The following is a 25595-nucleotide window of genomic DNA, read 5'->3' on the forward strand; positions in this document are numbered from 1 at the left end:
TGTAAAACACTGATGTTGTTTGGTTGCCTTATTTCATTTGAGCCTTCATACCCTTCAGACTTTGGATCCTTCCTTTACAAGAAGCTTCCCTGGGAGATGGGATTGGAGGAAGGAAACAAGACTTTGAGCTTGGAAGTGGTAAAAGGACACCGAGGGGCTGGGTAACTAAAAGTATATGAAGTCTGAACTGAGTTATCAGGCTCTGCTTCCATACACCTGGGGTAAGGCAGGAAAGGAACTCTTCCTTTCAGTTACCAGAGGCTACACCTGGTTTAGGAGAAAGCTTTCCCTGATGACGGAGTTGCCATTCAGGTTGACTCATTTTTTATGCTTTCTTTTGAGCACTACAGAACCTCGTAAATTTTATTTCAAAAGCCTGCCTGGGGAAGGAATGTGAATTCATGCGGACAGAGATGAATCCATGCCAAGTGCATTCCAGGTGGGAAAGCTATATGGAGTGTCTGTTGTTTCAGGCCGAACAGCAATAAAGCGTTCAAGTCTTCACAAAAAGACTGAATAGTTCTGCTCCTTTTTAGAGGCTTGTGCACTGTAGTGTTTGGAATTTGCTTTTTACTGTCACTGTTGGAAACTACTGATAATTTTCCGCCTCACAGAAAATAATTAGTTTTATTGTTGCCATTGTAGTTTGTCCATCATCTCTTTTGTTTAGTGTGTTTAAAGTGAAACATGTCTGTGATCCAGAAACACCCTGGATCCTCCCTGGGCCTGATAGATATTTTCATTTAGGCTTACTTTTTGTGTCCTGTGATTCTGTGATTAATTCGCTTGTATTGTGGCAAGAAACCATGAGAAGATGACAGACACTTGTACTGGATGAGTCCTGCCATAAGCACCATCAGCCCCAGTGGATGGTGTTTCACTACATCTGGGCAGCTAATCAGTAGAAGTAACACCAATGCTTCAGGCTCGAATTCTTAAATTCACATGCTCGTGTTGCACTTTTAGTTGATATCCCTGGTTTGGAAAATTACAGTATATTTTATCTGTCATGATCTACAGGGATCACTACAATGTAAGCTTGTGGTATCCAAGCAGAATCTACCAACTACTTGTGGCTTGGAGTGGTGGAGTGCTTTTCTGGACAGAAAGTTTTTTGTCAATGAAGCCCATGTCTTACTGGCCTTGGTGCTGATTCTGGGGTTTTTTGTGTCTTCAATACATGTTTTTTAGAACTGTGTTACTGGGTTGACACTTCTGATCCGCACCTTGAACATAACAGTTTTTTATTTGAGAACGCAGACAAAAACCTGCCGTGCCTGCCTTCTTATCCTCTCTTTTGTGGTCTTCTGTGGGACATGGGTAGGTCCCCAGAGCCCTTCTATGTTACTTCGTGGTCTTAGGTGGTCTAGAATTTGTATTAACTTTCCCACTACAGAAGTATATTTCACTCTTCTCTGCTCCTGTCATAGATCTGTGAGCCTTTTTTGAATCTCTTAGTGCTTGATACTTGCTTCTTGATACATATACCTCAGATGATACCAGCCAGTATTGTCATCTGTATTTTGTTCAAGGCAGCTGTAAACACATGGCACTCTTTGAATACTTCCGAATGCGTGCAGGTTTTCAGTCTTACTTCTTGGCTGATTTGGTAAAGTGAGATGAGAGTATTTTCTTCCAAGATTTTCCTCTAGTTTTTGGACAACATACGTGTCTGCTGGAAGGGAGAATGTCCTGTATGCTGTCTGTTCTTACCTTCTTAATTCTGACTGGAAGGTAGAAGCTCTGCAAAGCTGCACTATAGGAGTGACCATCCTTTATGATAAATCTTGGAAGCTGCTTATCAATTTTTTCATACAGTAGGGCACAGAGTCCTGCAGGTCTGTCTTGGAGAACCATAGAGACAGGGAATGTGGTTAGTGGTTTGTCAGAAGGAGATGAGTGCCTGTTTAGGTGTCTCATTGTTCCGTTGGGGTTTAAGATATGTATCATTTTGACTCTTAATTTCAGCCTTGGCAGCTTCTGCTGGTTTATGGTCTGCTGGAGGCAGGAAACAAATGATGTGGAAGCTTCCATTTAAGCAAAACTTTGCTCCTGGTGTGTGATATGGACCTGGAATGAGACTTACAGGACCCATAGTCTGGTTGGTACCTTACTGTGTCCCTGATTGCTCCATGCATAGAATCACATAATCATAGCATGGTTTGGGTTGGAAGAGACCTTAAAGATCATCCAGTTCCACCCCCTGCCACGTGCAAGGACATTCCACTAAGCCCAGGTTGCTCCAAGCCCCATCCAGCCTGGCCTTGGACACTTCCAGGGATGGGGCAGCCACAGCTTCTCTGGGCAACCTGTGCCAGGGCCTCACCACCCCCTCAGGAAGAATTCCTAATCTAATCCCCTCCTTCGTTCTGCTGGTCACACTTCTTTTGGTGCAGCCCAGGATGTGACAGGCTTTCTGGGCTGGGAGCTCCTGTTGCTGGGTCATGTCCAGTTTTTAATCTGCTAGTACCCCCAAGTTTTCCTCCACAGAGCTGCTCTCAATCTGATCATCACTCAGGCTTTGTAAAAGGAAGAGAAGAAGCTCTTTCAGCTTGAGGTTTATACTGATTTCCAGGGACATAACTGCAGAATGTGCTTGATGACTCTGCTCCAGAGGGTCATTCTTGCTTGGAAGCTGTTACGGAATAACAGTATTCTGGAGGAAAGTGGCAGTGGAAAGAATTTTCTGTTCCTTTTGGCCTTCTTCCTTCTTTAGTCCTTTTTCCTCTGGACTGAAGTGGGTAGAGCTGTTATTTATTGTATGGTTGGGAAAAAAAGACCAAAACTTTTCTATACACGAGACAGTGTGTAGAAAGATCCTGAGCTGTTTGTATGGCATTTTGTAAAACTATAATGCCTTATCCTGGGAGACATAAAAAAAGGGCAAAAGGGTGAAAGTTTTCTTTTAATCATCAGGACGTTTTAGGTGATAGAGTTACAGAGCAAAGTATTCTTCATCTGTTGGTTTAATGTTTGTCTGTCCTGTAACACTAACCCACATAAAATTGGTGCCGCTCTTTATAAAGTTATTTTAGACCTTCAGCAATGTATACAGATTTTGTAACCTTGGATAAAAGCACCTGAATTGTGGTTTCAGCTTTACCCTTTTAGGCATGTGCAAAGTGCCCCAGCATATTTCAAGGATTTTGAACTAGAAACTTCTTAGATATGGGTTATGGTTTCAAAGCTAAATTGATACAGCCTATGTCAAGGGAATTACATCAAGGGAACGGTTCTCTGTTTCTTTAGATACTTAATATCGATTGAAGCTTTGTGTTTGCTTAAAGGATCCCATGGACTCTTTGTGGGGTTAATTATGTTGGTATATATGCCCTGGCAGTTTTGGAGAGAGCACTCTGCCTGACTCCATCCTCTGTTTTTATGTCTGTGCTGAAGAGTTTGTCCATCAGGTACTGAGTTTATGGAGTGGTTCATCTTCCAGTGATAGATAGTACCTGCCCCAAGCTTTTAGCACTAAGTTAAATTGCTCATCCATGTGAGACTCTAGACAGCTCAGCAGTGTGTGATAGTAACTCATTTAGGAAAAAAGAAAAGGAGACAGGCTGAATTAAGAGTCGGGCAGATGATTCTACTCTGTCTACCTAGTACAGTGTGGCTTGTTTTTTTTTCTTAGAATAGATTGGTGATGAATCTTGAAAAATAATGAGTGGTAGGAAAATCCCTGCATTGTGTCAGTTCACTGTCATGTTTCCCATATTTTACAGTAATCACTCAAGTTATTCGGAAAGTTAGGGCCCCACAAGATAATATAAATAGCACTTCATGTATTGTATCACTTGCAAAATGGAAGTCAGGGTACAAGACATGGGAGAAAAGGAGAAAAGGACAAAACGACAAGCTGGTGATGCAGAAGTGATGGTAGGATTAGGGGCCATTACATGGTGCTACTTTGCATGGATTAGTGAGGGGTGTATATATATGTAAATTATTGAGCAGTATAATCTCCTCCTATTATAATCAGCTACCAGAAAGCAAAGTTGTTATAGTGTTGATATCAGTTTGTGGTTTTCTTCAGCTAGTTTGATAAAGTTGAGATTTAAGGAAAGGCACGAAACTGGGTGAAGTATAGACTTGTTTTTCAAAGACCTCTGCATATGTGTTAAAGCCTGGGAAACAGGCCAGAGTCTGTGAAAAATCTAAGGGAAAAAGAGAACAAGGAGAAGACAGTATACAGTGTAAGAAATTAGATGTATGACACTCCAGTTTATACAAAAAGATATTATCCTAGTGAAGGACAGCAAATTTGGAAAAGACAAAGAAGGTTAAAAAAATCGATGTGTAGGAAGCTCCTTGCCACAATAAAATTAGAGTAACTACTCTAGAGTAACTACACTAAGTGTTGGAAGGAGGAGGAACTGATTAAATATCTGAAATTAAAGACATATTGTTGTCTAGTGTAAGAAACACAAATGTCTAAAAGCAGACTGAAGTTTCTCACTTCGTGATGGCCTTCCCCCCTGCATCATTTGGGTTCAGAAAACAATAGAGAGTGCTTCACAATGGTTAGGAAGTTTCTTGTACCTTACTTTGGCTTACAGGATAGGCTTGTTACAAAGGATGACAGCCTGTTAATACTGTGCAATTATTTAAAAAAAAAGGTGATAATGGCTCTGAAACATGGGGTCTGGATCTTAATGATGTGTAAAGCTTTTGTGAGTGACTCTGCCAAACAGTTAGTATTATTTCTGTCGGTTTGCAAGGAAAGGTGGTTTGCAGTACCAAGGAGGGGCTTTGTAGTTAAGTATTTTATATCTGAGCAAAGGATTTAAAATCACATTTAATTGTTAGCCTTAAATGATTTTTCATAAGCAAGATGACAGCTTACATAAAATTGCAAAGATTTTGTACTCATAGCATGCTTAAGAAACATACTGAATTCTTCACACATGCAGCCTTACATTTCAGTTTTTCTGGTGTACCTTCATAAATGAAAGTCTATTTGTTTAAAGTTAAGGTATTCAAAAGCAATATGTATGCATATTTTTGAACTCTAATGATTGGCTAAAGGTTTCTTTCTGATTCTATTTCAGATGCATCCACTTGGACTGTGTAATAGCAATGATGAGGAAGACCTGTATGAATATGGCTGGGTAGGAGTGGTGAAATTGGAACAGCCAGAGTTGGAGCCTAAGCCATGCCTCACTGTCTTAGGAAAGGTAAGGGGATAGTTTGGGGCTGCATGTAACTGTTTCTTGGAAGGATTAGTTCCTTTCTGAGAAAAACCAGCAAGAAATAAACCAAGGGAAAACTCCCTTTACTCCACAAAATATTTGTGTTTTGCCCATTTTCACACTAGGTACTTCAGGGAAAGATGCTGTCATAACTCAGTTGATAGAGATGGTGATGGGGAGCTGAGTACTCCCTCTTTTGAGCTCTGTAGGAACCCAACAAAGATGAAAGCAAAAATGGCTGTTTAGCAGAAGCAGTATTGGAGCAGAAAGGGTGAACTGCAACTGTGATTGTGACTTGGTCAAAGCAGTCAAAACAAAAGCATCTTACTGGTTTTCCTTAGGTACGATTTTCTGAGAAGACATACATTAATTTCTTCTTTTTGGGGAAAGAGAAGCTTTCAAACCTAGGAAGATTTCTTCGCTTTCATTGCAGGGTAGATACCTCTAAAAGGTGAATCTTGCTGTACTGGTCAAAGAAATAAAAATTTTCATCTTCCTGGAATTTTGCCATGGAATGGGGCCTCTGGAATGTAAATTAATTGCAAAACTTTCCCCTTTGTTTTATGGAGTGAAGTCACTAAGATGCCATTACTGCTCCCAGATATATTAAAAGAGAAAGCAGAAGGGTGTTGTTTTTTGTTCACACCTTAGAATTTTTGAGTATTGAGGTTATTACATGTTGACATTTGAAGTCTAGAGGAGTTGAAAGTGTCTGAAAGAGCATAGGTCACAAGTTCTACCAGTAACTGAGTAGCTGAAAACTGCTACACAACAGGGGTTCATCCTAAAATCCAGCTGCCTAAATTTGGTAGGATTGTGTTGGTGACTTCAGGTTAGCCGTGTATCAGGCAGAAAATAAAATGGTAGGTTGACATTTTTTAGGTAAGACTTGTCGCTGTAAATTTATAAACAAAACTTGTAAAAACTTGACCTTTCCAAGGAAGTGGGAAACCATCTGCTTGTGTAAAAGTTGCTGTAGGTTTAACTTGTGGTACATGGTGGAAAACATCTCTTTAGGAAGTGACTTCCCTTTCTATTGAATTTCAGTGTAATACAACTTTTTTTTTTTTCCAGCTGGAAATACTGTTTGTGTTGTACAGAAATTCTAGCTGTTATTCTTTGTTCTTAGAAAGATAAAATCTGAGGATGAGGTCTTGTAAGGATGGGAATTAGAGAAGATTCAGTCCTGAAAGATGCATTCTAATCCATAAGTAAACTCCAGGAGTTAGTTTTGCCTTGAAGCAAGCCATTTCAGGAAGGAGTCTGTTCAGTCCCATCTGTCAGGCTCTTGAAAATTACGTGAGGGAATAGATGTGCAAAATGGATAAAGAAAGCTGAACCATAGGTACACGGCACAAAAAAATGTTAATAATATGTACCTGACCCCCTGCCATGTGCCCAAATCCCACCATGTCCTCTATACTCCCAATGTCCCCGAAGGCACACCAATCTCCAGAGTAAGTTCAGCTCAGTATCTGCTGAAGTTAGCTTCCTAAAGCTTGGCCTGCTGAGCAGCAGACTCTGGCTTTGCTTCAGGAGCTCTGTAGCATCAACTTTGATGCATAACGATGGTGATTTGACATAGGGTGTGTCCAGAGAGTTTGGGCATAGAGTTCCATGTGTGTCAGTTTATATGTAGCAATTTCAACAGGTGAGAAAAGACTGGCCAGGATTCTAGTCAATACTGCACTGCATTTCATTGTTCTGTATTTTCTCTATTTAGTCTTCTCTTCCTGAAATATTTCTTCCCTATTTCATGCTCTCTGCTTTAGTTTCTCCTCTCCATCTTTTGTCTGCAACCCTTCTGCTCTCTCACTATGCTCAAGTTAAGTCCTGATTTAGAAGGACTTCTCAGAATTCTTGAAATACTGTTGAGTGCAGATAGCAGCAGGAGCATCAGTCTTGAGCTTCTCTCAGGTCTGTCAATTCAGTCAGCCTGGTTATCTTACCAGTGAGGACAAATTGTGTTGCAGTTTTCTGGTTCTCTGAGAAGTTCAGTTTCTGTGCAATTTGGTACAAATTGCTATGTGAAGATTCAGTGTGGCCTGTAAACTATTTTGTCTGGGTAAATATCAAACCTGCTGCATGTGTATATGTGTCTTCTTCTGGTTATTTTTAGGATTTGGCAGCTGACTTAAAAGAAAATGTAAAGGGGAGAGGAATGGGAGAGGGAGAGGAAGGGAAAGGAGGGAGGGAGAGAGAGGAAAAGTAGAAGGAAAAGGAAAAAAAAAAGGAAAGGAGTGGGGAAAGGAAAAGAAATGAAAGGAAAGTGGGGGAGGGCTGGTCTTGAACAGGGAAAGGAAATGCAACTTTTTCCATTAGAAAAGGAGGAAGATAACAAGGAATGCAAACCTACTGTTTCTTCCTCATTAAGTTTGATTTAACCTGCCCCCAAGTTGGGGCATTGTAGAGGTGATATTGTTGAAAGTTTGGAATATGGTGAAGCAGAATGTAGACTACTTAAAAGCTGTTTGTAGCGGTAAATTCCGTGACATGTGAATCTGGTAAAAAGTTGTATAGTTTTACTCTTATTGTTGGTTTTAGTTGTTGAGGTCTTTTTTGATTTAGGGGGGGTGTTTTTGTTTGCTTGTTTGGATTTTTTGGGTTTTGTTTTTAGAAAAACTCTGGTCTGTGTTTTTAGAAGTTCTACTTGTTTATTCATGGGTAGCGATACAGAATTTAATGTGTCCATTTTCATATTGATTTTGTGATTTTCATATTGATTTTGTTATTGCTCATCCTTCTTAGTCATTGCTCATCGTTCTTTATATGATGTAATGGAAATGAAAGTGTTTAAAAAAATGTGTCTGCTGTTAAGAGTGCCCCTGAAAACTGGGCGTTGGTTGAGGCAAGGAGTGTGTGTGGCAGCTGTGTTTTACCATTACCTTTGATCACAGTGCAGCCCTGTTTGAGGCCATGCTGCACGCAGGCAAAGCAAAGGCCTGGGTTTTACTGATCTTATGAGCTCCTGAATAGGGCTAGAAGGGGAATGACAGAGGAAGAAGAAAGCTTTTGGAAATGAAAAGGAAACCCCGTGAACCCGACCAGCATTATTGGCTGGATTTGCCTACCAGGGAGCCGCTCAGTTTCTGCCAGGCTAATTTTGCTTCAGCTTCTCTCCCCCACACCCCCCGACCCCACCTCCCCCTCTCTCCTTCTTTCAGACTTTTTTTGTTTTTGAGGCATGGCTGTAGTAACTTGGTTCTCAGGCTGGGAACCCACTGAGCTGTTGCCATGGTCACTGGGAAGCTCTTCGTGCCATGTGCTTCAAAGGGAACCTTTCCCCTCCTGGAATTCCTGCCTTCTCTCTGCATACAGCACAATGAGACTCCTTCACTGCTCCAGCAGTGTGACTGTGCTGGAGGAAGGCAAAAGCAGGGTTGCCTACAATACTGATTGCCTGCCTGCATCCTGGCAGGGCGGGGCAGTGGAAACTGGGTGTTCTTTAAGGTCCCTTCCAACCCAGACCACTCTGGGATTCTGTGATCCACTGTACTGTGATGGGAGCATTACCTGCATGTGTCCTGCACGTTCTAATATGCAGACCCCTGTTCTTCCCCCACCCCAATAATTTTTAAAGCAAATTACATCTGTCAAGACTGTGAAATACAATTCAGTAATACCATTGGTTTTTATTTCAGTACAGGATAGTGAGAAAATGCTGAAGATTTATTTAAAAGTAGCACTTCTTCCCTTTCTGCAGGATTGAAAGTCCATGAGAAAGGATTTTGTTCTTCTTTCTCTTCCAGGGACTGTTCTTCTTCTATATTAATAGGACATATGTATTTGAGGATGTGCATCTGAATATAACTTAACAAAGAGAGGATGTCCCTGCTACTACAGCTTCCTGTTTTCTTCAGATGAAAGAAATCTGTAATATGAGGAAATTCCTAGCAGTTCTTCCAATATCCATTCACTTATTTTCTCTCTGTTAAGAGCTTATTTACAAAAATTTACACAAATACTAACTAGAATAATCTCTTGTTTTGCCATGTCATCATTATTATGGTACTAGTTAGGCTGGGGCCAAAATCATCATGACTTGGAAGTGCACTAAACAGTTGAACTGTGATTCATAACATTTTGGCTAATAATTTAGGTTAAAAATTCTTCCAAGGTAGTCACACGAGAATTTATGGGCCTATGTTGGTAGCTTAGTTCCCGAATAAAGAGGGATCTGTTCTAAGACTTGAGGAACAAGAAAGCCTGTGAGGAGTCCATTTTAATATTTTTATTTCAGATTTACTAAAACTAATAAAAAAGGCAAATTAAACAAAATCCACTTGCACCTTTATATTAATAGCCTAAATTAAGCAATCAGTTATATGTTCAAATTGGAATTGCTGACAGTATAAGTATACCTCTTGTTTCTTTATAACATTAATAGTTTATATACAGTTTGGATAATTTCCTGTAGAAATGGATTCAGTTCAGTTGTAGAAATGCATACTGAATTTAAGCAAATGCTCTTCCATGCTAAACTTGTTCAGAAATCAGGACTGAACTATGCCATAGATTAAGATCTAAAATTAATGAGAGACATTTCTAAAACCATTGGTCAATGTTTGCCAAACTTTGCTTGTTCAGATACTTTCACCTGGTAGTGACAGCTGCAGTAAGGCACCCTGTGATGAGTCTTGTGCTGCATGCAGAAGGAAATACTGTCACTTCAGGAAAACTTCTTATATCCATTGAAGTAGTTGACGTTCCACTGATGGTATCTATTCCACAGTTTGGGGACCTTTTCTACCTTCTGTTTGTTAGCCTATGTTTCCTCTTTGCAAACAGCATCCAAAAAGCATTTGTAATTCTTTCTGAGGCAGTAGTCTCGAAAATTAATGGCAAAGTTTAATCAGTCTGGATGCAAAGTAACAGCATGAGTAATTTTTAAGCTGGTTGGTTTGTTTGTTTCACTGTGTGGCTACCTGAAGTTTTGTGTTGACAGTGTAGTGTCCAGTGGAGGTAGGAACAAGTAAGAGGAGGTAGGGTCTACTTTTTGTGATGGCAGTGCTGGCATAAATGTATGTCAGACTACAGACTGAGAAAGGTTTCTCAGCAGTATAAACTTAATATCAGTTGTTTTAAACTCCCAGACATTCTGTGTTAAGAAGGAAGTTGTTATGAAGTAGAAGAAGGCTTCTTGAATGAGACTAGACTCCTTTGGCTGTGGACCAGTTCATAGATCTCTATTGCAAAGTCAAACATGCCAGGACTCTGATAAAAACAAAAACTGGGGTTTTTATCAACCTAATTGTTTTGTAATGAAAAATGAATGTGAGTTTTAATGGGGAAAAACAGCATCCTGGCTAGTGTTAAAGATTCAGACCTTCTGAATCAGTCATGTTCTTTAAGAGTCTTCTTTAACGTTGCACTAAACTTTTTTATTTCCAAGTTTTGTCGTCTTAGCACTACCTAAAATTACGGTTTACTTTGAAAAAATGTAGTATATATAATTGTAATCCCTGCCATGTTTGTGTTTGTCTTTACTGTCTTTCTTCTAAAGAATACATTGAGAAAGAGAAAATGGTAATTTTCCCGAAGCACCAAAGAACATCTTAAGTTCTGTAATATCATAATGATTGTTTCTTGTTATTCCCCACTTCATCATCATTTATAATATCCAGGACACCTAAAATGTTAACATCCATTTTAAACAACCATAAAACATCTTCAAAAATTATATCTGAAGTGATACTGTCACTTGTGCAAGTACTTTTGATGTCATTTATGTTTTGACATTAATTTTTCTTACTTCCCCAGTGCTAGCTCTGTGATCAGACCTCTGCACCATATAGGCACAATGATTTCTAGAGTTCTAACAAAATTACATAGATGAGGTCAGAAGAGGGGATCATACATGTGTTTTTCAGGAAGAAGATGGCTTTTCCTAATGGCAGACAGAAAAAGACAAGGAACAAGCGTGTATTTTTGAAGGAAAAAAAACCACACAGAACAAAATGCTTCTGCCAAAAGCTCAGTGTATTTCTGCTTCCCATCTCCTTGCCTCTTCATCCCCCACAGACCATACCCTAACAAGCCTATTTAACAGATGAAGAAGGGGATTTGAATGGGAAAGAAAAAAGGTGGAAAGGCTGCATCCAAGAGTGTTAGAACATGTGGCCACTGCATGAAACAGCAGTGTCATCATTATAACCGAAGTCCTGAGTTTTCAAGTACCTTTCTCATGCACTCCCTCTTTAAATCCTCTCATTCCATCACTACTTTCCACTGTAATTTCTGCAGTCCCTTTGAGGAGAGAAGGGAGGGGTTGAGCACGGGAAAGAGCACTGACAAGCAAGCCATTTGAAATGTGGAGAGAGGAAAGGTTTGTGTATGCATCATATGGTGAAAGATGCAGAAGGAAAGAAAAGAGCTGGATCAAAGCCAAAGAGGGGAGAGCTCAAAGGAATGGACAAACAAGGGCTGAACCAGGTTATGCAGTTCAGAAGAAGCAGCTCTGTCAGGTTTTCATTCATGAGTGGTGGTGAGCTCTTTCCATTGGTAACTAGTGCCAGCAATCTGCTGCTGTATTATTTTCCTAACTTTCTTTCCATGTTCCCTGCACAGTTATGAAAAGCATCAGCTATTCATGAACAAAGGCTCTCTCTTAGGTTTCTCTCTCTGGGCACTCCTTAGATTTGCCATTGCTGGATTAATTACTTTAAATAAATGTCCACTTTTAGAGTTGAGTCCTTAGCAGTCCCCACCACCATCTTCACTCCTTTCTAACCAACTGTGGAACACAGCTGCTTCTCCCTTAAGCTAAAGAAGCAGCTGTTGCTGCACTACATGTGTTACTGGAGTTCAGCTCAGTCAGATCTCCCAGGGAAATTAATGGAAGTCAAGGCTAGACTAAGGAACAATTATTTAAGGCATGCCACATAAGAAGAAGAAGTAAATGCTTCATGTCTCTTACGTTTTTGGACCCTCATTATTCTATGTGCCTTGTAAGCCTTTTGACCATTGAGAGTTGTTTTACATGCAGAATCTACCTGTTTCTCTAACAGGAGAAATGCATAGTGGCAAACGTTGGAAAAACTGTAGAAATGGAGTTTGAAACAGAAAAGTGAGAGAGCAAGTAAGTGCTGCTGTGTTGGAGTTTAGAAATGAGCACAAAAGGAGGCTGGCAAGCAGAATTAGATAAATGGACCAGAAAGTGAAGAAAATAAGGAGCAGATATGGAGGCAGGGAATGGAATTATTTAGGACTTCACAGATGAGTGACATGCCTAATTTTGGTGCACTAGGAGACAGAAGGCTTTGAAAGAAATTGGAGAACTTCGGAATGTAACCAGAGCTGCATCGGAGGGACTCCAATATTCAGAATAAAAGTTGGGCAGATTCAATCAACAGTGGTAAAAAACTGGATCCTAAGAAATTACAGACATAAAGTGGGAATGTTTTGCAATGATTTTCACAGGACTGAAAGGAAGGAAAGAAAAAATATTACACAAATTGTGCTTCATATCCTACTGCTTTGAGATAATTTGCCAGAACATGTTTTTCTGCTCTAAACATTTTATCTTTTTGATGATCAGGTGATATCCAGAGGTGCGGTTTTGGATAACATGATGATTTAACATTTGTACTGAGTTCAAGGAAATGACTCCAAATGAATCAAGTGATTGTACTGTGAACTCAAAATGAGTAGGAAGTGCTTTTTAGTCAGTGTAGGGAGTACTGACCGAGCTATTTGCAATACCAGCAGGTTAGTTTTTGAACATTAGAGCTGGACGTATGTGTAACATGAATTAGGTAATACAGATTAATTATGTATTATTAGTATTTGCATTGCTGTGGCCTTAGAATTGTTCAGTAGGGATATGAAACTTGGACAGAAACTATTAAAAGTATCAAAAGAATGTAGGTATTCTAGTGCATTAATGTCTCAATTCTTGGCCCATTGGTGTTTTGTTCAATTGGTAAACCAAGAGAATATATCATGGACATGTAATTTTTCAACATGCTCAAATAACTTGGTCCCTTGGGATAGGAAGAAAGATGGGCCTTAGCCCTGAGGATCCAAATAGTGAGCTTTTAAGTGGGTGTGCGGGGGAGGAGGCATTTGCAAAGAGCACAGAATCCATAGACTTCAGGTCCATGAACAGTGTTGAAACTCCCAGAGGGTCGCTTCAGCTGAGTGTAAGGGACTAATGAGCCAGTCTGACTGTTTATGGGCTGTGGTTAACCTCTTGCAAGTTAGGATTTCCTGTCGCCAGCAATGAGCTGTGACCGCCAGCACCACAGTGTTAATGATGAGGTAGGGGCTGATGAATGGCTGGACTCCAGACAGCAGCCTTCACTGGCAAAGAATCAAGTGGCTAGAGGGAGAAAAACATTGAAGTCTACAAGGGAAATAATGCAATCTCCAGAACCTATAATTCCCATGTTTAAAAAAAGAAAGGGATAAAGAAACTGGCGACAAATTCAAAACAAGTGAAGCTTTTATCTCTGCATTCTGAATAGAAGATTGTTCTTCAGCAAAACTGGCTGTAAAAGCCAGGCCAGTTAAAACAATATGCAGGCTGCTTGCCTCCAAGTAACCAGAAATTGTTGGCTCAGAGTAGCCTGTTCTGAGGAGCCAACCTGCTGGGAGACGTTATCCAAGCAACGGCTTGAATGTAATTCCTCCCGCTGTGGAATGGCTCTTTGGCAAATGAAGACCCTAATTAGAGATGGAAGGGTTTCTATTTTGTTTTTCTTTAATCCTTGCCCCGAGGCCTCTGCAATACAGCCATGTCTCTGCTTGCGTGGAGAGAAGTTTCCAGTTTCCCTTTGTAACAAAAATCCTCCACCTTTTTAATTTTTGTTTTCCCTTTCTTTTTATCTTTTTCCTTTTTTAATTTTTTTTTTTTTTTCAGAGTCAACAAACTAACAACAAGGGCCCACCACAGTTTGGGACCTTGATACTAAACTAATCGAAAACCAAGGATAACTGTTTGGAAGAAGGGCTATATCATCCTGTATTAGCCAGCCATGAACATGGAAAGTTGCTAGCTAAACTGGAATACTGGCCTACCATGCAGATTTTTACTGTTGAGCTTATTACCCAAGCTGATTCTAGTAGTAGAGAGGGAGGATCTCAGAGAATCAGCAGTATCCTACTGGATTCCAAGGGAATCCTAACATGCTTCATTCAGAAAGATTGAAGTCCCCTTACTAGGGGTTACATACATTTCTTTAGTCTTGGATGCAGATGCTCATCCCTGACAAAGAGGACAGAACCTCCAGGGCAATGTACTGCAACACTTTGATATGTGTAGATGGCTTTTTATAGTGGTCTGCATTGATAGTTTCTTTAATTTACAACTCCTCCAATGCTTTCTTGTATCTCTGGTTTTTATTAACATCTCTCAGCACCACAACATGCTTGCATGTATGTTTACACAATTATCTTAGGTCTAGCTTGTTGTTTCTGTTCATCTGCTTTCAGTACACCCTCAATGCAAAGGTTAAGAATTATCTGGGTGGGTTGTAGTGGTATTTTATAGCATGTGAAACACTACATGTTTAGTACATAATTTCTAAAATACATTCACATCATGACCATTAAATTTCAAAGGTAACTGTAGATTGAAGTTCTGGGAAAAGCTGGAAGGGTTATAAGACGTAGCTGCATTTCTGCTTAACCATCAGTTGTTGTGAATGCAGCCACCCAGTTCTTGCTGAGTGTGCTAGGTTCTCTGTGAATATGTAATCTAGTTCAAGACCCCAGTCCCTTCCTTTGATCTCTTCCAGTGCTCACCCTTCTCTCTGTGACTGTGCCTTGTCATAGCAACAAGACTGCTGGCCTGCAAAATAGTCTGTGATAGCAGAGGTCAGGGGCTTGGGAGTGGAGTCCCATGACTCTGAAATGTATCTTAAGAGGTGTGCAACCCGCAGGCTTTGCTGTGTTCAGGATTAAATTAGTGTATTTTTCTTACTGTTTTTACTTGGTTTAGACTCAGAATTGGTAACAGTGTTTCTCCCTAACCCCAGAAAAGAGAGAATTCAGTTTTCTTGTTCCTCATTTTAACCATCTGAGAGCCTCTCAGTACTGAGTAGTATGAATCACATTGGTGTGTATATATTGTTGATGTGATTATACATTGCATGAGGTGATAAGTTTTCCTAAAACTACAAGTACATCTCTTTTTAAGGTTTTGGTTTGGTTTTTTTTACAGAAAGGTATGTTGTTTTTAAATTGTGATTATGCTTTTGAATTTAAAAATGCTGCTTCATGCTTTATATATTTCTTAACTGGTAAGCAGCTATTGTAATGCTATGTACTGCAGAATCTATAGGGCATGTGTATAAAACATATCCCAAAGGGCCAGAGAAGTTGAGTATTCCAGTCAGGAAGGGCTTTTATGCTGGTGTGATGCATGGGGATTTGACTGTCTCGTTTTGATATTCTGCCTTTGTTTTCAGACAGAAATCTGAAAGTTCCTTTTTTGTTATCTCAGAAAAGGTTTGAAATGGCATCCTGTTTATGCTTGGCTTAATTGAGTTTCTGGAATTACTGGGGAATTGTACATTAACAGGTCTGAAGCATCAGTTGGTTAATTTGTAACTTCTGCTGTTTGCAAAGTAGATGGCCGTCCTTTTCTCCTTCCTCCTCTGCCCTGCAGAACTGGCCTGTGGCCTGGCTTACTAGCTCGTGTTGGTTCAAAGGACATGGTATATTTTGTGATTGATTGAGCCTGATAGCAGTGTGGGGGGAGACAAGAAAGAGGTGGCGCCTGTATTGTTCAGATGTTGTCTGTATTCTGTGTAGCTCTGAGAGAAAGAGAGGTTTTTGCATTTTCACCGTTGTAAAGAAAAGGTGTATTTGACACAATGCTGTGGGTTTTATGTAAGGTTCTTAATGATGAGCAGGTTTGGATTTTATTTCCTAGTTCATGTGATACCTTTTCTGCCATACTGAAAATCTAATGCTGCCATCCAGAGAATGGGGGTGCAGTTCATACCCACTGCTTGTTTTAATAGGGTTGTTTAAGGTATTCCTCTCTCCTGAAGAAGTTTAGGACGTTGAGAGCATCAGGGTCAGAATACCATTCAGCTGACTGAAATGGCAAACTGGCAGTGGCAACATCTCCTTGTCCCAACCTGCAGATTCATCATGCATTTATGTAAGAATCAGTGCTCTCTTTCTCATCATTAGAACTTCCTGGGTTTGTCCATACTTAACTGAGGATTTCTCAAAACTGCAGAAAGCTAAACCCTGATAAGGTAGGCTCCTAATGCTTATTTCAGCATCAAAGTTGTCCTCTGCTAATATAAAAAAAAAAATCAAATGAAGACAAGTCTGCAGAAGTGTCATTCTTTAACCACACAACTACAGCAAACCTGTACTAGAAAAGCCAATATTCTAGAACCTGGTTCTGTGTATTATGTATCATACCTCAGTGGTATTGTCTACATCTTTGTGGTCTCACTTGATATGGAGAAAACAGGTGCAGATCAATTGATTTGTGACCACTAAAAGATACTGGAACAGACTTTGTTACTTTTTAGTCTGCTCAAAAGAAGACCCAGACTGCTGAATTGCTATATTCATCATTTATTTTGGTGAGATATTGCAGATGGAAATTCCTTCAGCTGTATTCCCTCGCAGTCAAGATTGTTGAAATCCTTGAACTGCTTTTCCAGAGCAATAAAGCAAGATACTACCCCTTTTCAATGAAAATCTTGTTCCTTGGAGTCACAGAGTATGCAAGTTGCATGTCACTGAGTGTTGCTTATATGTTACCAGTTTGCTATGTGAGAGGCTGACATCTCTTATTTCAAAGGACCAGGAGACAGCTGATGATAGAATCAGCTATGAAAAACATTCCACTTAACACCACTTGCATAATCCCACTCTTCTGTCAGATTAATGACCACTGACTCCACAATGTAGAGCTATATGACATAGACCATTGGATCTGATGGGCTGGGAATATCCAGAAAATATGCCTCAAGTTCAATAGTTATTAGTTCATAGAGAAACTGAGGGGGGGAAAAAAATCCTCAACTGACAGAGGAAATTCAGGCTGGCTCAATTCTCAGCTAAATTAGGACGTACAAACGAATTTTATTGGCTACTCTGTTCAACAATCTGCACTGATTTAGAGTAATACCATATTTTCTGCCCCAAAACCCGAGATGTACTGCAAAAAGGAATGGCAGGATGAAAAAGACTGTTATACCTTTTGGAGCTGTGCTGTTTCCCTTAGTTCTGACTGAAAGTGTTTTGCTTTTAGGATCCATATGACTGTCTTCTGTGTACTGTGTCCTTACTCTTGTGCTTCCCATCTTGATCACTTTGGAGGACCAGCTAATAACTCTGACACCTGGTGGAATAGTTTGCTAGAAGGAGTTTACTGGCATCTGTACTGGGTGTTCCTTAAACCATTGCCCAACCTCCTCTTCCCCATCTTTATGATTTTCTTAACCCAGGGGATAAATCAACTTGCTCATGTAGCACATACCATAATTATAATTAATATTTGTTGACTAGAGTGTACTAAGTTCCAAGAAGATAATACCTAGAGTTGGGTGAACAATTCAACAAATCCAGGAAGACAGATAGGTAGTTTTTAATGTAAAAACATTTGTGAGAACATAATTTTAGAACAGCAGGATATATCTTCCACAGAACTTTTAAAGCATCTTTTTCTGCCTTTAGTCCAAGAGTATTATCTAGGATGCTAACTTTAAAAAAGTTTATTTGTAAGTAGTAATCTGGGTCTGCCAATAGCCATTTTCAACAAAAGGGACTCTCTTAAAAAGATGTGTAATGCATTACTATGTTGATGTAAATGGCAGAGCTTACAGTGCTTAATGAACTTTGATCTCCCCACCTATGGTTCAAGCCTCGGTCTTTCTCTAATCTGTAATTTATTCACTCTCTGCAATCCATTAGATTAGAGTGCCATGTCCTCAGGTGCAAATATTACTGAATATTATCAGGAAATTCTAACTCCGGCAAAGAAGTAAATGTAATGAATAAAGGCTAATGTTGTTGGTATGATTTTTCTCTTAAAGGGGAACCTTGTTAAGCAGCTTTTCTTATGATGATTTCTCTACTGTTTCACACTAACTGAAATATTGGAATGAGATCATCCTAGAAAGCAGAGGAGGAGATGCTTGCCATGTTCATATGTGCAAGCATGGAAGGTCCTTCAAGATGTCAGGGAGTAGCTGAACTTGTTACTGTTTTGATTGTTGCTGTCCTACCTTGAATGAATAAGAGGAACAGTGCACCTGTTTAATAATTATCTGGTCCCTTGGGATGAAAGTTTGCCTCATCAAGGAAGTTGTTACTTCCTTATTATATTTGTCTGGCCCACAGGAAGGGTGTGCAGAGCTCTTAAAATCTTTCTGGTGTTCTTCGAGGCAGTAATTTAAAATTCCTCAGGCCTGGAGATGTGGAGAGATATTTTCCTTGCACTTCTGTCACGTGCATTTGCTCTTACCTTACCTAGATTAAAAGGCCTAGTGAATTCTGACAGATCTTAATCTGAGACAGTATTTAATGTGCATTTTATTGGTAATGTCCGTTGCTCTGTAGTAGCATAAGCTGTAGACTCGGAACGCAGAGATGGAGTGGGAAGTTGTTGTCACTATGAACAAAGTGATCACTTGAATTACAAGTGCAATTACCTTTGTTTGTTTGTTTGTTTTCTATTACTCTTTACAAAAGAGGAAGAATACTGATACGTAGTGCTAGTCATTTGTTTTAAGCCACAGAAGACAATCACAGAAAGCAATAGGCCTGGCAAATGCATGGAATTTGAATTGTGGAAATGTCTGTTTGCCACAAGTACTGTAAATGTAGCAGTGAAGCATGTACTGTATCAGCTTCTTCCCCTCCCCCCCCAACTTGTGTTTATTTTTGATGTAGGTTTGGTCACTTTGCTTAGAAAAATGATTTGAGGGAGTCTTTAAAAGGTGGCTAGCCCAGAAAGAAAAAATCACGTGCCTATTACAGACTGACATTATTTTAAGTGGGACTTAACATTGCTGTGTTATTTTGAGCTGTCCTGATTACTGAGTAGTGGGCAGGGTATTTTCAAAGACGTTTTGACTTTCATTATCCTGCGGTATTTTTGGGGATGCGGAAGGAGGGCGGCAGTGGCCGGCAGGTGTTTCAAGTTCCCCTGGAGCCCCAGTCACAGGTGCGTTCCGGGCCCGCCGGCTGCCACCTCGAACTGAAGGGAAGGAGGGGAATGCCCAGCGACCAAGCGTGCTCTGCTCCGGCTCCCGCCTGCTCGCCCTTACAGTGCTCCCTTCACAGCGCCCGGCTTTAAGGCCGAGCTGGAGGCGGGGGGACGCTGCGCTCCGGTCTCTGGCCGGCGGAACCCGGCCGCTCGATCGGGCCGCCGCGGAGCCGGAGCCTCGACCCCGCTGGAGAGGGCTGGCGCCCATTTCCCCGTGCGGGCCGTGGCTCCCGGGCTGTGCCCTGCAGTGCTCGGGGCGGCGGGAGCGCCTCGGCACCCGAGCACCGACATGGCTGTTGAGGACCTGGCGCCTTGCGCAGGGAGGGCCGGGCTCCCCAGTGCCTCTGGCAGAGCTCGGGAAGTTTCACAGGAGCGAATGCACCGCCTTTTCCTGGGGATCGGGATTTAAACCCCTGCAAGGAATAAAACCCCCGCATTTCCCCGCGACCGCCGCCCCTTCCTCTCCCCCTCCGTGGCCGGGGACAGGCGGCGCTTCCGGCGCGGGGCGGGGCGGGCGCTGCGGCCGCAGGGGGGCGCTGTGCGGGGCCGCCGGTCCCTCAGAGCCGCGCGTGGGGCGGGCGGGAGCTGCGGGGGGAGGGCGGCCGGAGCCTCGCAGGGCTCGGGCTGCGAGCTGCGCTTGGCCACAGGGAAACCGCAATTGACAGAACGGCCAGACGGGTCACTCCCGTTTGCTGTTACCCGCTGCAACACGATTTTTTGACTCGGTGCTTTTCATCTCTTAACACCTGGTGGTGGAAACTTGCTGCTCGTTCAGTATATTCACGCAATTAAGGAGTTTTTATCAGCACTGATCTGTAAAATCTCTTTAAAAATCTCTTCAGAGATCAAGGGGCCTTGCTTGTTGACTGATCATCCTGAAAAAACAATCTAAATAGCCTGAACAGTTCCATAAGCAGAGTGTGTCTGTAAGGGGGGTGCATTCTAGGGAAACCTGGATGAGCCCTCACCTCAGGGCTACTGCAGCAGAGTGATGGGTGGTAGATTCCTTTTAACTCTTCCTCCCCAACAGTTCTTAGTCATTAACCAGGTGTGCTGACTTCAAAGGGGACAAATACCTGGTGGGCTGAGAAAAAGCTCCCATTTGGGAGTTGGTTTCCCTCATGTGCGGTCTGATGGGCCTTGTTGATTAAAAATAAAAACAAAATATGAGAATAGAGCAAAGAAAGTGACCTGTCCATATTCAAACCAACTTCTCTGCATTGGCCAGCATTTTTCCTGGAAAATGCTGAGTAATATTTCATAATTTATTACTTTCATTGGTTTGTCTTATATTTCAATGTAAGTTCAGGTTCTGCTAGTCTCTGTGGAGGGCCAGTGCCTTCTTGTTTAGTACTGTGATGGTGATAGCTGTCATTGCTTGGAGAAATAGTTTCTTGCATTCTATGTCCATAAAGGCAATAGGATTTTGAAAAGTTACTGGGAATGTCTGCTTTGTGGAGTCGTTGAGCAACATTTGAACAGTACATACAGAGGCACAGTGGCAGAAACAGGTTAAAAACCCCTGCATTAGCCTTGGTGGTTAAAATACTGTCTTCTCTATCTCAGGGGATTTTAATATATTCTAATACCTTCTCTGTGCAGTTGGTAATGCCAGGTTTGGACTGTATTTGATGAAAACCTGTGCACTTACATAGGTCAGATCTTATCAGCGTAAGAAGCGTATGCAACAGTTCTGACCTCTGATGGTCAGAAAAAGCAGTATTCTCTGAGGCACATTTTGCAAAGATTGTGATATCCTAGTTTGTGAAAATGACACTGAAAAAGTACAAAGAACCTGGTCCACCTTAATTTTCTACACTAGTGAGCTTATCTCCACCCTAAGTCATAGGGAAGATTGTTTTTAATGACACTTCCAAGTAACATGGAAGGAAAAGAACATAATTTTTTTTTAAATTATTGTATTTAAAATCTTTAGAAGGTCTAAATCTCATTTGAATCCCTTTAAAAGGTTTTTGAAAGAGGAGTTTGAGAAGGAAGGAGCAGAGACACTGTAGAAGCTTTAGTGAAGTTTAACTACATTCCATACTGGTTCAGGAACTCCTGTGTTTGTAATTATTCTGTCATTTGTTTTAACTGCACAGAAACAGAAAATGTTAAGTTTTCTCTCTGGAGATGAGGAGAGGGAGTAATTTTTGAGTTAAGAAGTTACCTTTTGGGGTGGGACTGAGGATGCTGTCTTTCTTATTGCAGGCAAAACGAGCAGTACAGCGAGGAGCCACAGCGGTCATCTTTGATGTTTCTGAAAACCCAGATGCCATTGATCAGGTACGAAGCAATGCCAGGCAGGAAGCAATGTAGGTGTTGGGAACCTGGTAGAAAGGGAAAACTTCGGGGAGTTAGATTTTTCTTCTAGCTTTTGCTAGAATCCAGAATCCAGGCCTGGGATTAAGGTTTTGAAAGAGGATGGAGGCAAATTTTTTGTGGCCCATTATCTAATCAAGGAGGTTTTCTTTGCCCAGCTCTGTGTACAAAACACAGGATGTTTGGCCCTATCCAGCCTGTGATCAATAGTGTTGTTGAACAGCTGCTATTTTTGAGATTGTGAAATTACTTTCAAACTTGATTCTAAACAAGTTTCTTTTTAAAATTTATAACCATTTCTTTCTCATTTACAGCTGATGATTTCTGCCTATGTATTTTGTGGACAAGCAGGGTTTTTCTTCTTTTTCCGACTCTTGTTATAACTTCCATCTTTTTATTTGAAGTGGGTGAGGTAATAGCCCTATGAAAGGCTTCGACTTACTTCAGCCAATTCTGAGTTATTTCAGTGAAGAAACGTAAGCACAAAAATAGTCTGCATTTGGTTTAGTTCTGTTTGGTCTTGAAACAAAACTGCTGTTTCTGTTACAGCAGGAACAAGCAGAGCTGAAGGTTTTTAAGTGCAGCCTGTATTTCTTGGGGGAAAAGAGAGATCATCAATGTTTACATTAAAAAAGCTGGCTTTAATTCTGAAATGAGCATCTGTTGGACAGAGGAATTCAGAAGACCCTGTGCAATGGATGCTTTGAGTACTGTTGTCTGCATGGGCATCAACGTTGCAGCCTTGATCTTGAAAACGTTCACAGGGATATTTTTCCCCCTCTTCTACACAGGAAAAGTATCTTCACAAAGATGTGATCTGTCTTTTTCCATTTTTTAACTCTGTGTTACAGCTTCTGGTTGCTTTCAGCCGCTCTGCTCTGGGCTTGGGAAGCTGAGTTACTGTCTCTTGCTCTTTTCCCTCTAACAACGACAGCTTTCCTTGCTTGTTTATAAATAATAAACTGGGTGCATCTGTCCCCAAGAGCTGGGAAATGAATCTAGTGGATGTTTGAATGTTTTGGGTGTACCAATAAAATGGAAGAAGGTTAGTGGCTTAGAGCCTTAGCTGACAAAGTAGGCTCTGTTAGATGAAAGAGCAGTAGCCTGTGGAAACACTGGCAAACAGAAGAGGAATGACTGGATGTAGCTTTCATACTCTAAAAGTAACAGTTACTGGATTGGCTCTGTTCTCATGCTGCTCTGGATGCTTGTTTTCAATGGATTTTGATTCTCATCTAAAGTCTTCAGAACCCTTGAGATCAGGGGTGCTACATAATTTATCTTTAAAATAAGTACTGTTTTGGCACTCATAATGGAATTGTGGAAAACAGTGACAGCAGTGGAGGAAAAACTGACACAAGTTAATCTGGAGTATCTTCGGTTCAAATGGAAATATCCTAAGACACTAACGGGAGCTGTTTAGGAAGTTTTCTCAGGTATGCTTGTTACCAAGCACTAGAACAAATAAGGGAGATTGCTTTGAAAGGGAGGAGTGGAATACTGTGAAGGGAAATCCTTCCTGCCAGTCAATGACCAGAAATTGGAGGCAGGCCTGACCAGAAGAATTGTCCCTGCGTAATTTGGTAGATGCCAAATGAAAGGACTTTGCCTATAGATGATGTGGGGTTTATTCCCGTTGATCTGAGTATCTTCTGCTGTAAATTAAGAATTAAACTTCTGGTTTTAGAAATGCTCTCAGAAGTCTGACTTGTTCCTTAGTTTTACTTTTGCATATTTGAAGAGGAGTAACAGCACCCAGAGCATCATGTTTAGCAAGAGTCCGACAATGTGCAAAAGTAACTGAGGAATTGGGTGGATTCTTTCTTAGACAAGAAATCATTAGAGAGAGTATGTGTCTGGGAGTGGAAGGACAGTGATTTGATTTGGCCCTAGGCCAGCAAGGTGTGTAGACACATAGGATCCCTGGATACTTCAGCTAGTTTTTAGCTCATCACAAGACACCTGCCTTAAAAGTAGTTTGATCAGTGTTCTCAGAAAATCCATCGAATACTAGGAAGAATCAGTTTTAAAAAGCCTCAGTGAAATCTGTTATCATCTGGTCAGCGTAAGTAGAGTCATCATCCTTTAATCAGGATGATAGCCCAATCAGCTGGTAATTTCTACATGGTTTATCCAGAACTAACAGGTAGCTATCAACAATGCAGATTTATTAATCTCAGCCATAAGATACTATTATTCTATTTGCTCACATTCCTGTAATTTCATTCCTTTCCCCTGTACCCTTTCCATCTGCTTGTCAGTGCATTGCTTGTTTTGTATCAACCAGCCTCTATACTAGTATTTTTCTTATAAGTCAGAATAAGCTATATGAATTTATTGTGTTGGTGACATTTTGTGACAGAACAACTCTCTTGTCTAGTTATTACCCTCTCTGGTATATAATTTAGCAGATCGTTGGTCTGGATTTGTTGGCCGGAGAAGTTGCACGTTCTCCACACTTGAAGGTTTTCAACATCTGACTGAATAAAGCCCTAAGCAGCCTGGTTTGATGTCATAGTTGACCCTGCCTTGACCAGGAGGTTGGGCTCACGACATGCCTTCCCACACACATTATTTTCTGAGTCTTTCTATGATTTGGCCTTTCTTACAAAACGTAGCTGGACCTGAAAGGAAGTTTCAGGGTGAATTATGTAGTCTACTCATATGCTTTAGTCTTTGAGTCCCCCCATCCTGCAGTCAAGAGATCTAGTGGTTGCTAGAACTCAAGTAATTTTGAATGAGTTTGTCGAGTTAAACAGCAGAAATTACTAACTTAACTTGTTTAGGTACAAAGAGCCTGAAAGACAGGACTCTATGGGATTGTTCAGAAAGCTGAAGAAATTTCTATGTGAATAATGTAACTACAAAGTTGAAATTGAAAAATTGATGAAATGTAGCAAGGACGAGGTTTCTGGAATGTGCAGATTTTTATTCTTCTTCATTGTGAGGTTTAATGTTACAGTATTAATATATGCACTGGTACATAATGCAGCTAAGTTAAAGCTGCTATTCAGAAATAGCATTTCCTTATCCTTAATCTTAGTTTTGGTCCATAAAAAAAAAAAAAAGAACATAAGTCAAAAGTTTAATTCAGGTTTAATTCTGTGGAATACTTAAAGGTCTGTGCTAGAAGAGAACAATCAGTGCTTGAAATCAATTCCACGTTCATATTCCTTTACCATTCTCTGTGTTGTTCAGAAGAAAAGTGGTTTTCCTGAAACATGCCTTTTGAGCAGATTTTTTTTTTTTTTCCTAGCTGAACCAGGGCTCAGAGGACCCTCTGAAGAGACCAGTGGTGTATGTGAAAGGTGCTGATGCTGTCAAGCTAATGAACATAGTTAACAAGCAGAAAGTGGCACGAGCCAGGATTCAGCATCGCCCCCCACGGGTGAGACTTTCAGATCCTTTCTCTGGATATCACAGTGCTGTTGTTACTGCAGGCAGGGCTTGCTCACTGCAAGGGTGAAGATGTTTTGATGCCCCTTATGTGCATTAATACACGTGAAATTCTGTTGACTGAAATAAACTGAGTAACTGCACTGTGGACAAGCAGCTGCACCTGGTATAAGTTTAGAATCCACAGTGTGGTATCCGCTGTGTTTCAGAAGGATACTTTTGAGTATAGAAACGGCTAAAAAATTCACAGAGAAGTTTTCCTTTTTCTTGATTAAGTAACTTAGTTATTGCACACTCCTGCTGGTTCCGTTTTGTAAGGTGGTCTGCCCTGTGTTAACGAATAATTCTGTGTAGTATTTTAAACATGGATTAATGATGAGATTATCTGATTAATTATGAGATTATCTGATATTTGTAATTGTAATATAAAATACTTTTCCTAGACTTTTTTTTCCCCTAACACTCTCTAACATACAGTTTACAGAAGAAGAGCAAAGCTAGAA

At 40.7% G+C, this 25595-nt stretch overlaps 1 protein-coding gene across 3 annotated transcripts in view; it reads left to right on the forward strand.

The window, feature by feature from the left end:
* The window catches only part of ZNRF3 (zinc and ring finger 3), a 69620-nt gene that overhangs the window by 34028 nt on the left and 9997 nt on the right, over positions 1-25595 (forward strand). For 2 of the 3 annotated variants that reach the window (XM_039561261.1, XM_039561260.1), the window contains exons 2-4: positions 5052-5177; positions 21586-21660; positions 24953-25084. In XM_039561261.1, the coding sequence (XP_039417195.1) occupies positions 5052-5177; positions 21586-21660; positions 24953-25084 (333 nt within the window). The remainder of the gene's footprint in view (positions 1-5051; positions 5178-21585; positions 21661-24952; positions 25085-25595) is intronic. The other variant, XM_039561259.1, reaches the window with a different exon arrangement.

This window comes from Corvus cornix, chromosome 15 (assembly GCF_000738735.6).
Source record: "Corvus cornix cornix isolate S_Up_H32 chromosome 15, ASM73873v5, whole genome shotgun sequence".
Lineage (NCBI taxonomy): Eukaryota > Metazoa > Chordata > Aves > Passeriformes > Corvidae > Corvus > Corvus cornix.